The 9,645-nt window shown below is 55.0% G+C and overlaps 1 protein-coding gene across 1 annotated transcript; it reads right to left on the reverse strand.

The window, feature by feature from the left end:
* Positions 1-3,564: 3,564 nt before the first annotated feature.
* Positions 3,565-8,127, reverse strand: LOC145390710 (uncharacterized). The gene is made up of 5 exons (XM_080265503.1): positions 7,997-8,127; positions 6,583-6,739; positions 5,518-5,610; positions 4,797-4,956; positions 3,565-4,343 (listed from the first exon to the last, which is right to left on the reverse strand). Exons 1-5 carry the CDS (start codon positions 8,125-8,127, stop codon positions 3,565-3,567), a joined length of 1,320 nt encoding a protein of 439 aa, XP_080121629.1.
* Positions 8,128-9,645: the final 1,518 nt, after the last annotated feature.

Genomic DNA, 9,645 nt, shown 5'->3' on the forward strand with positions numbered 1-9,645 from the left:
GTAGCAATGAATGGGAACCGATTACTGAAAATACAAATATAATGGTATGGGCAGAAATTACAGAAATCTTTAATAAGGCAGTTATGGATTGTGTACCAGTGTGTAATAAAAGACCAACAAAAAGTAATCAGAGGACCGGCAAAAAGTAATAAGCCAAAATGGTGGAACAGGAATACAAAGAGAAGTCTTTCAGCAAAAAAAAAAAAAAAAAAAAAATCTTGCTTATCAGAAATACACGGCCACTAATACTGAGGAGCATAAAGATATTTAAAATAACTTATCCTGTAATGCTAGAAAGTTAATAAAGCTGTAATGCTAGATGTTTTAGGGACCAGCCTCCCATCCCGTAAATGCCTAGTGTGTAGCAGGGTTCTCTTTCTAGGCCGGAGCTTAGACAAATAGGAGAGAGGTAGGACACTAAAACTCAAGGCAACAACCTTACACGTGTATTACTAACTTGTACAGTGGAACAGGTAGATGTCACGGATACAGATACACTGGACAATTACAACTCTTACGTCTAGATATGGGTTATCAGTATCGCGCAGGATTCTGCTCAGGTCAAAATGAATAGAACTTGGGACAGAGGTTTACGTATTATCAGTTATAGGAAGTCTAAGTTTTATTTATTCGTGGAGTAGCTGGTATTTTTTCACCGTTGGTAAGTGTTATTTTGGCACTGGGGTCTGGGTGCGGTTTTATTATTAGGAGGTGTTCTCAGATTGTAGCGTATTCACTATAATAGACCCGTTTCTCACTGTATGGCCGTGTTCGCGGTTGTATTGTCACTTTTACTCACTCCACCACTTTGGTATTATCACTGACATCCATTATGTAGTTAGTTTACTGCTTTGCCTCCATGTCACTGTGTCACGGACACTGTGCTATCACTGTCACTCCTTTCTGATCTGGGCGTCGTGGCGGTCAGGTACAAGGGCGGCGGAGGTGTCACAGCCTTATTATTGGCAAGGCTGGGTTCTGCCGGGGGCCTCTACATCCAGAAGCCACGAGATCATGCGCAGGGGTGTCCTCTCTCGTCCGGGGCTGCGGCTGGCGAAGGGCTTCGTGCTTTCAGGGCTGGGGGCGGGAGTACGACCCTCAGGGCTGGGGCCGAACAACTGCCTGAACTTCTCGCTCAGGCGCCTGATGGAGGACGAAGATCCCCAGCTTCGGAGTGTGGGGAGATCCTGCCTGGGAATCCTTGGGGCGGTCTGGGGTTCCAGAGAGCTGCGGTCCCCGGTGCTCAGCGGTGCCGTCAGGAAGGGGCTGCGGCACCAGCCTACATCGGGGTCCATCAGGTGGGTCCTCTCCAGAGCCGGTTGCAGGGAGCAGAGGCCGGGGGAAGTCACGGGGCCTCTCCAGTACTCTTCCAGGCTGGGGACTCCCTCTGTGTCATGGGTTGGAGAACAGGAGTCAGCTCCTGACGGAGGAGCGGCTACCGGCTGTCTCCTGCCATAGGGCCCAGCTACTGGCCGTGGCCTGGGGGAGGGTGCAGCTACCAGCAGACCCAAGGGCACCTTCGGGGCGGCTACAGGCCACCTCCTGACGAAGGTGGGAGCGTCTACATGCCGTCTCCTTCAGGAGGATTGAGCGGTTACAGGCCGTCTTGAGAAGGGCACCTTCATATCGGCTACAGACTGTCTCGTGACAAAGGGGGGGGCGGCTACAGGCCGTCTCCTGGTTCCCCTCAGAGCGGCTACAGGCCATCTCCTTCAGGAGGGTTGAGTGGCTACGGGTCATCTCGGGGAGGGCACCTTCAGAGCAGATACAGGCTGTCTCCTTCAGGAGGATTGAGCCGCTACAGGCCATCTCCTGACGAAGGCAGGAGCGGCTGCAGGCCATCTCCTTATTTCCCTCTGACTGGCTACAGGCCGTCTCCTTCAGGAGCGTTGAGCAGCTACTGGCCATCTCAGGGGTGCTGGCAGAAGCTGGAGGAGCAGCTCCACCTCGATGTTGGTTGGGGAAGGCTCGCCCAGAAGGTAGTCTGGTATTACTGTTATGGTGGCGGCGGGCAAGCTCTGGGTCATAGGGTCGCGTGGCCAAGGCGGACTTATGCCATTCTTGCTCTGGGTCCCGGCGCTCTGTCATTGCTCCTCTATGGGCTCCTTGTGGGGGTGTTGGGTCACCCCCAGTGGCATTATACTGCATTTTACCACCGCCTGCTAGGAATAAGTCACGTCTCTGTGACTGGAGGTGGTAAACTTTGGTGTCGTAGGTATTGTAGACTGGCTAGGTGTTGGAGAAGGGCGTGCCAGGCTGCGGTGGCGGAGTTCTCATCTTGTTGTTCGTCGCAGGTGAGGAAGAGAGTGGATGAGTCGGTGGAGGAGCGGAGGAGTTGTAGGAGGTGGTGAGGTCCTTGGACTCGTTTCCATTCAAGGGGTGGTTCCCATATGGCTCACCGAATCTTCATGGCACAGGTTGTTGTCCTCAGTGCAGGGATGTGTCGAATGCTGGAGGCGGACGGTGAGTGCGGGGTTTTATGCCGGGGTAATGCGGTGTGGTGTCTCTGGGGAGTATAGGTGGCCGGGATTTGTGCTTGGTGTATCATGAGTGTGAAATGATTTAGGGCAGGGGTAGGTGTGTGATATAATGGCCAGGTGGGTGGTGTGGGAGAGTGGGTGTATCAGGCGGGTGGGCAGGAGAGGTGACCGGAGCGTGTGATGGTTGTTTTGAGGGTGGGTGTGGGTGGTGATGTGGGTGTACAGTGTTGGTGTGTGTGTGAGGTGCGGGGGGCATGCGAGGGCGGCTGTGGGGTGGTAGAGGTGTGGGTGGCATGGCACGGGGAGCGGGGTGTAGGGTGAGTGGGTGGTGACATCGTGGGGACGTGGGCGGCGCAGGTTGAGTTGGGTGTGTGTGCAGGCGGCGGGCTGGGAGTTGCAGGGGCGGTGGTGGGAGGTGGCTGGGGAGGGGGTGTGGTGGGCATTGCGGGGGTGTGGGCGGGGGTGCTGGGCATGAAAGAAGAGGTGGCGGGTAGCGAGGAGGTGGGGGAGCGGTGGGGAGTTGGTGGCATCAGTGGGTTGTCAGGTGAGGTGCGATGTGGCATGACGGAAGGTGAGGTGGAGGCGGTGGGGGAGGGGGAGGGGGAGGGAGAGAGAAAGGGGGAGGGGGAGATGTAGCAGTCGTAGTGGTAGGGGGGGACAGCGCAGGGGTAGTGGGTGGGATGGGGCATGTGGCCAGGCAGTGGGAGCAAGAGTGTGAAAGGGGCACACATGCCGGTTTTGGAGGGTGAGGGGAGTGCCGTGGTACTCGACGGTTACCTGATAGGGGTTAGGGATGCAGATGATGGTGTGGGGTCCTGTGAAGTGCGCCGCGAGTTTGTTGGGGGTGGGGAGCTTGGCTATCATAACCGTGTCGCCCGGCCTGTAGGGGTTGGAGGGGTGTCGGGCAGAGGTCCGGGTTGCTTTGGAGGTGGGTCAGGTGGAATTTTAGATGGTGTAATGGGTCTGTTGTGGGGGTTGAGATGGGGGGTTGCAAATGCTGCTGAAGGGGCAGGAGGAGGGGTGTTTCCCCGAAAACTCGTTCAAATGGTGAAATTCCATCCTCTCAGGGGCAGGAATTGATGCCTCATCGCACAGTTTTTACATGGGCGGGCCAGTCGTCGTCTTTGGTGCCTTCTATCCGGGTGCGGAGCTGATTCATCAGTGTGTGATGGCTGCGCTCACATATGGCATATCCTTGGGGCCAGTAAGGGGATGAGTGGGAGATGTTATAACCGAAGATATGGGCCAGCTTTTCCCAGATCTTACTTGTGAACTTGGGTGCGTTATCTGTGTGGATCGCTTGCGGGATGCCAAAGTATGGGAACACGTGCCAAATTAGGGCGTCGGCCACTGCAATAGCTTGGTGATCCTTTGCTGGGCAGGCCACGACGAATTTAGAGTACGTGTTGACGAAAGTGATCACATACCTATAGCATGATTTTGGAGGTAAGGGTCCCACCACGTTGATCGCCAACAGCTGCCAAGGTTTGTGGGCGGTAATATGGCCTGATGAACCTGCTGTATGGGTGATGTCTTTACCGAGGGCACACGCTCGGCAGGTTTGGATAATTTCCTTGGCAAGGGCGGAAGGATTTGGCACCCAGTAGGTGTCATTGAAGACCTGCAGTAGTTTCTTCGTGCCCAGGTGAATGCCTTTGTGGGTGTGCAGGTGTCGTAGGGCGTCATGGGCGGCATCGGGGGCTAGTAGGATATGCCCTGATGGGGTAAGTAAGTGGTCGTCCTGGCGATACAGTTTCTTTAAAAGGTGCTGGGGGATCCAGGGAGGTCTCTCTTTGCGATGCCACTGCTGGAGGAGGACTGGTGCCGGCTGGGCGGCGTGGATGGGGAGCCGAGAGAGAGCATCTGCGTTGGTGTGGAGTTTGCCGGGGCAGTACGAGATTTCATAGTTGAATTTCTCCAGGGTTTCGCATCATCAGATGAGCTGGGCATTGTGAGTGTCAGACTGCCACAACCACTGGAGGGACTGGTGATCAGGGATGATGGTGACTTGGGTCCCAGAAACGTATGCTCGTAAGTGCTCAAGTGCCCAGATGATGCCTAGGCACTCTCTCTTGGTGGCGGCATAATTTTTTTCCGCCTGATTGAGGGTATGGCTGGTGCAGGCGATGATGTGCTTGCGGCCCTCTTGAACTTACACCAGCACAGCGCCGATTGCAATTAGGGAAACATCTGTATAGAGCCAGACTGGGAGGGCATAATTGGGAAAGGCCACCATGTGGGAAGAAACAAGCTTATCCTTAAGTTGTTGGAAGGTGGCTCATCTCTCGTCCGTCCAGAGGAATGGTTCTCTCTTACGAGTCAGGTCGTGGAGCAGCTTGACAATGTCGGCGAACCCCTTCACAAAACAGCGGTAGTAGGACGTCTGGCTGAGAAAGGCTCGAATCCCGTGAATGTCTTGTGGTGGGGGGTATGTCCGTGATGGGAGGAGTTTGTCTGGGTCGGGAGATATGCCAGCCTGGGAGATGACATGCTCCAGGAATGAGACGGTTCTGGTGGCCAGGACACACTTGGTGGGCAGGAGTTTGAGGCCTGCCTGTCAGATCCTGGTGAAAAGCAGGTGGAGGCACTGCAGGTGGTCGGCCCAGGTCTGGCTGAAAGCTATGACATCATCCAAGCATGGGAGACAGATCTCCCACATGAGGCCGCTGAGGACGGATTCCATTAACCTGGAGAAGGTTGCAAGGGCATTACAGAGGCCAAAGGGCAAAACATTAAATTCATAATGTTTCCCATTCCTGGTCGAGAAGGCGGTTCTACCTCTTTCCTCCGGGCGCACCAGGACCTATTAATATCCTGACTGGAGGTCAGGGGTAGAAAACCAGGAGGCACCATATAGGGAATCCAGAGAGTTGTCTATGGGCAGGAGTGGAGTGGCATCCTTGGTGATTACATCATTAAGCCTGCGGTAGTCGACACACAACTGCATCGTGCCATCTTTTTTTTTCATGAGGACGACGGGGGAGGACCAGGGGCTGGTGGAGGGGGGGACGACTCCAGTTTCGATCATCTCCTGTACCTGGCGGTCTTCCTCTTCCTGCTGTTTCGTATAAAACTTGTGAGCCAGGTAGGTGGTGTGTCCAGTGTCGGCTGGTCCTGCTACGAACAGATCCTGGAAATCAAGGAGGAGGCGGTGGAGGGTGTCTGATTGGTGAGCGGAGAGATGGTCGGGGATGGGGGGCAGGGGGGTGGGGAAGTGGGAGGGGGAGGGGACACAGGGCTCGGCTTCCTCCGTCTCTCTGATTATGAGCTCTTTAGGGAGGGGGAGGGGTGAGGGGGCAAGGTTGGCAATCCGGACTGCCGTGTGATGCGGGGGAAGGAAAATTAGGGGCAGAAGGCAGGCCGAGAGGGTTCCAGAAGGCAGGAATGGGGAGAACAGGACAGAGGTGCCGGAGGGGCAGTTGAGGGGCACCCAGGCTTCATGGTAGGGGGGAATGGTGATGGTGGAAGAAATGGTGGCAGGAAAAGAAGGGGGGAGGGGGCAGTAGGGGGGAAGGGGAAAGGAGGGGAGGAGGGGGGGCAGAGTCCGGCCGGGGCTGGGGCGTGCACGTGCAGACGGCCCAAAGGAGGGGCGTTGGGTGATTTTTGGAACTGAAGCTGTCTGTAGTGGGAATCAATAGTGGCTCCTAACTTCTGCAACAGGTCCAACCCCAGCTATCCGTCGTAATTGCGGCAGGAAGAGTCGAATATTATGAAGTGATGCTGGGTCAACACCGGTTGATGGGTGTTGATGCGCAGGGCCCGTGTTTCCCCACGGATTGGCAGGGGGCCATCCCCCACATCCACAAGGTGAGTAGCCATTGGGAGTAACGGGCCAAAGGTCGTTTTGTGACGGGAGAAGTAGTGGCTATACAGGCAGGATCTGGCCGTTCCCATATCAACCAGAAGTCTGGCTTTCACCCCGTTCAGCTTCATCTTGTGAAGCGATATTTGGGGCGATATTTGGGGGAAATGGCCCCCGTCACTGTGGGAAGGTGCGGGGGTGGTCCTAAAAATCCAACTGTGTGGGGCCTCCTTCTATTTGCTCTGGCTCCTGTTCCCTGGGGTCGGTCTCCTCCATGGGTGCAGGTTAGTCCTCTGTTACCTCATCCTCTGGAGAGGAAGCTTTGCGTTGGCCTGGGGTGGTAGTTTTTCTTCGTGCAGCTTTTAATTGATCTCTGATATCGTGCAGTGGGCTCCTGGAGCTACACGCGGAAAATTCCCAGGGGATAACTAGGATGAGGTTGGGGTTCTCCCTGTGACTGGGGCACCAGTGGGTGGGGTGTGCCCTTGGCGGGCTGGGTGCTGGGGTGGGGCTGGTACGGGGCATAGGCAGACGTGGCTTGACTGGGGGAGCCGGAATCTTTCTGGGAAACTTTCTTACCATGTTGATTTGTTGGGGTGCAGGGTGGGAGGTCAGAGGCGACGTATTAGTTGAACGTCCTTATCCATGTCTCCAGTCGGGTCATGGATCGTAAAGTGCCTTTGACTATGCTGGGGAGCACTCTCAGAAGAGTATTAAAGGTGTGTTGCTCCTGGGTTTCATCATCCGCCTCCGGGTAGGCAGCAGTGACCAGGCGTCTCACCTGGATTAGAGTATCATCTAAGCTGCCATCGACAGTTAAACTATCCAGTTGGGATAGTGCCACCACTTTACCTTGTGATGGGGTGATGGCTTGGATCACGAGTTTCGTGAAATTCTGCTAGGTGAGCCCCGGGACGATCTTGGGTGCTATATTAGCTGCCGCTTTGCCCAGTAGTGGGAGAGTGACTGCAATTTTCTGCTTGTCATGCTCGAAACCACTATCTAGCAAAGGTTTAATAATTGCCAGGTATGTGTGGACATCATACTGTTCGGGGTCGAACTTAGGTAATTGCACATGCGGTTTGGTTGCCATTTTTCAGAGTTTCCTGATTACCTCTCTCGTATGCCCGGGTCAAGAGCCACCGCTGTCCACCAGTGCAATGCCAAGTGTTTTAGGGGCCGGCTTCCTATCCCGTAAATGCCTAGTGTGTAGTGGGGTTCTCTTTCTAGACCGGAGCTTAGACAAATAGGAGAGAGGCAGGACACAAAAACTCAAGGCAACAACCTTACACGTTTATTACAAACTTGTACAGTGGAAAGGGTAGATGTCATGAATACATATACACTGGACAATTACAACTCTTACGTCTAGATATGGGTTATCAGTATCACGCAGGATACTGCTTGGGTCAAAATGAATAGCACTTGGGGCAGAGGTTTATGTATTATCAGTTATAGGAAGTCTAAGTTTTATATATTCTTGGAGTAGCTAGTATTGTTTCACTGTTGGTAAGTGTTTCTTTGGCACTGGGGTCTGGGTGTGGTTTTAATACTAGGAGGTGTCATCAGATTGTAGCGTATTCACTATAATAGACCCGTTTCTCACTGTATGGCTGTGTTCACGATTGCACTATCACTCTTACTCGCTCCACCACTTTGGTATTATCACTGACTTCCGTTATGTAGTTAGTTCACTGCTCTGCCTCCATGTCACTGTGTCATGGACACTCTGCTATAACTGTCACTCCTTTCAGATCTGGGCGTCATGGCGGTCAGGTACAAGGGCAGTGGAGGTGTCACAGGCTTACTACCGGCGTGGCTGGGTTCCGCCAGGGGCCTCCACATCCAGAGGCCACGGGATCACACGCAGGGGCGTCCTCTCTCATCCGGGGCTGCGGGTTGCAAAAGGCCCCGGGGTTTCAGGGCTGGGGGTGGGAGCACGGCCCTCATGGCTCGGGCTGTACAACTGCCTGAACTTCTCGCTCAGGCGCCTGATGGAGGATGATCTTTGGCGTTGGGATGTGGGGAGATCCCACCCGGGAGTCCTTGGGGTGGTCTGGGGTTCCAGAGAGCTGCGGTCCCCAGTGCTCGGCGGTGCCGTCAGGAAGGGGCTGCGGCACCGGCCTACATTGGGGTCCGTCAGGTGGGTCCTCTCCAGAGCTGGTCGCAGGGAGCAGAGGCCGGGGGAAATCACGGGGCCTCTCCAGTACTCTTCCAGGCTGGGGACTCCCTCTGTGTCATGGGGTGGAGAACAGGAGTCAGCTCCTGACGGAGGAGCGGCTACCGGCCATCTCCTGCCGTAGGGCCCGGCTACTGGCCGTGGCCTGGGGGAGGGAGCAGCTACCAGCAGACCCAAGGGGGGAGGCAGTGGCTGAATCGGTAGAGAGGCGGCCTGCAGTCCTGATGGACCCAGGTTCGAATCCCAGCTGGGGCAGGGAACAGTTTAAGTATTTGAATTTCATAAAAAAGCAGACATTCCTGATCTACCAGATGACCTGCCAACATGTCATAAAAGAACCCTCGCTAATACCAATACACCAGTCCTGTATGAGACAGCCCTAGCATGAATTCAATATGGACGATGGGTGTTAGCGCCGAAGTGGTGACATGTGGAGGTGTAGGACTATTGGGTCTTGGGATAGGCTACTGACCTCGAAATATAGGCCCTGAAGCCTTTGCCCAGAGTCAGACACATAAAGAAAAAAAAACTTCGGAGCGGCTACAGGCTGTCTCCTACTTTCCCTAAGAGTGGCTACAGGCCATCTCCTTCAGGAGGGTTGAGCAGCTACATGCCATCTCAAGAAGGGCACCTTCAGAGCGGCTACAGGCCGTCTTCTGACGAAGGCGAGAGTAGCTGCAGGCTGTCTCCTGATGTCCCTCAGAGCGGCTACAGGCCATCTCCTTCAGGAGGGTTCAGCAGTTACAGGCCGTCTCATTCAGGAGGATTGAGCAGCTACAGGCCGTCTCTAGAAGGGCACCTACAGAGCGGCTTCAGGCCGTCTCCTGACGAAGGTGGGAGCAGCTACAGGCCGTCTCCTTATTTCCCTCAGACCAGCTACAGGCCATCTCCTTCAGGAGGGCTGAGCGGCTACCGGCCGTCTCAGTGGTGCTGGCAGGAGCTGGAGGAACAGCTCCACCCTGATGTTGGTTGGGGAAGGCTCGCCCAGAAGGTAGTCTGATATTCCTGCTATGGTGGCGGCAGGCAAGCTCCGGGTCATAGGGGCACGCAGCCTGGGTGGACTTATGTCGTTGTTGCCCCGAGTCCCGGCGCGCTGTTGTTGCTCCTCTATGGGCTCCTTGTGTTGGTGTCGGATCTCCCCCTGTGGCACTATACTACATTTTAAAAACAAAGAAAAACATTGA

The sequence above is a fragment of the Coenobita brevimanus genome, chromosome 15, assembly GCF_032717465.1.
Source record: "Coenobita brevimanus isolate Jiangsu-jjx chromosome 15, ASM3271746v2, whole genome shotgun sequence".
NCBI lineage: Eukaryota > Metazoa > Arthropoda > Malacostraca > Decapoda > Coenobitidae > Coenobita > Coenobita brevimanus.

Bases quoted from the DNA above. Each gene is read 5' to 3' on its own strand.
- LOC145390710 (XM_080265503.1), bottom strand. From the start codon at position 8,127: ATGTGGAGGCCCCTGGCGGAACCCAGCCACGCCGGTAGTAAGCCTGTG. The intron at 6,740-7,996 runs GTGACATGGAGG...CTGGTGCCCCAG, and splicing joins AGCAGAGTGTCCATGACACA to TCACAGGGAGAACCCCAACC. The intron at 5,611-6,582 runs GTAACAGAGGAC...CTTGATTTCCAG, and splicing joins CTTCCTCTCCAGAGGATGAG to GATCTGTTCGTAGCAGGACC.